This window comes from Protobothrops mucrosquamatus, unplaced genomic scaffold (genome assembly GCF_001527695.2).
Source record: "Protobothrops mucrosquamatus isolate PMUCROS unplaced genomic scaffold, P.Mucros_1.0 scaffold_253, whole genome shotgun sequence".
In the NCBI taxonomy this organism is placed as follows: Eukaryota; Metazoa; Chordata; class Lepidosauria; order Squamata; family Viperidae; genus Protobothrops; species Protobothrops mucrosquamatus.
This window is the reverse complement of record NW_015386329.1, coordinates 2,565,311-2,566,940: the sequence shown is the minus strand read 5'-3', so window position 1 is coordinate 2,566,940 and position 1,630 is coordinate 2,565,311. Positions and strand designations below refer to the sequence as shown.

The 1,630-nt window shown below is 38.7% G+C and overlaps 1 protein-coding gene across 1 annotated transcript in view; it reads left to right on the top strand.

Moving 5' to 3' along the window:
* UNC80 (unc-80 homolog, NALCN channel complex subunit) overlaps positions 1-1,630 on the top strand; it is a 58,675-nt gene that overhangs the window by 15,966 nt on the left and 41,079 nt on the right. Inside the window, exons 5-7 of the mRNA XM_015831053.1 lie at positions 259-439; positions 943-1,211; positions 1,430-1,564. Coding sequence (XP_015686539.1) covers positions 259-439; positions 943-1,211; positions 1,430-1,564 — 585 coding nt within the window. The remainder of the gene's footprint in view (positions 1-258; positions 440-942; positions 1,212-1,429; positions 1,565-1,630) is intronic.

Genomic DNA, 1,630 nt, shown 5'->3' with positions numbered 1-1,630 from the left:
CAACAGGGCTGGTACTTTGGCAGGCCAAACTACTACAATGCAATTGCATTGTGGTCTCCTGGCCACTGTAACAATGCCATGTGCTAATAATAATAATTCCTTATTCCTCCAGTTTGTGTCTCTCTGATATCTTTGCACTATGGACGCTCTCCCACCTCATAAACAACTGTTGAGCACAATGCATGATCACTTGATAACAATTATTTTTTTGGGATTTGGATCAACAATTATTCTAATCATTGTCTGGCTGTTTTTTAGGTATTTACCCGCAAATTAGAAGAAGTGGGTCGAGTGTTGTTTCTCATTTCTCTGACTCAGAAGATCCCTGTGGCTCACAAGCAGTCCCACGTGTCTCTGCTGCAAGAAGACCTCCTTCGCTTGCCTTCATTTCCCCGTAGTGCCATTGATGCAGAATTCTCACTCTTCAATGATCCACAAGGTACCACTAGGTCTCCCTAAAGCTGAGCTTGACTTCAGGTAGCTAAATAGATATTTTTTTGACAATACTATGGAATTGGTTTGCCATTATCCTCTTTTAAGATGTTTTTATTTTACTTTCCAATCTAGGCTACTAGGATTTCCTATCTTCATCCCCTACAAATACTAATCAGGTCTAACTATATGGAAAACATTTTTACTGATACTCTATTGAACCACCAAAATGAGACAGCAACTTTGTTGTTAGATACAATTAAATGTTCATAGATAGCATCATCATAATTTTTAGTAGTACTGAATGAGTTTAATATGAGATCAGCAAAATAGAACAAGAATCTATGATCTCTTTGAATAACCAAAGTTAATTAATGAGGTAAACCTTATTTTTAATACATTGGTGTATGGATTCCTCTGGAGATTTTTTTTAAAGGAAGCTCTGATATTTCTCTTTAAAATAATAAGCTGCTGCATTTTAATATGACATTGCTCTCATTTTTCTCCTAGCTGGCAAGGAACTCTTTGGTTTGGATACACTTCAGAAAAGCCTATGGATTAAATTGCTAGAAGAGATGTTCCTGGGAATGCCCAGTGAATTTCCCTGGGGGGATGAAATCATGCTGTTCCTGAATGTATTTAATGGGGCCCTGATCCTACACCCAGAGGACAGTGCATTGTTGAGGCAGTATGCTGCTACTGTAATCAACACAGCTGTACATTTCAACCACCTCTTCTCTCTCAGTGGTTACCAGTGGATCCTTCCCACTATGCTGCAGGTAAGCTTCTTAAACAGAGAAAACTGAAAGGTCTAAAGCAGTCATTAGACTATTCTGCCAGGACAGAATTTCCAAACGATGCATTGATGATCTTATTTCTCATTGCTCCCCTTTAATTCTTTATCATGACTGCTTTGAGTCACAGTGCAATTTTTGAAGATGACCCTTCAGCCTCTTGTTAGCAAATCAAAACTCCTAAGGGTTTTCTTGTTTCCCAGGTATACGCTGACTATGAGAGTAATCCACAGCTCCGTCAAGCAATTGAGTTTGCCTGTCGTCAGTTTTACATTCTACATCGTAAGCCTTTTGTGCTGCAATTGTTTGCTAGTGTTGCTCCACTTCTCGAATTTCCTGTGAGTATCAGCCAACTGCTGTATGAAAATTGTTTTCATTGTTTTCTGATGGTATAAACCAGTTAT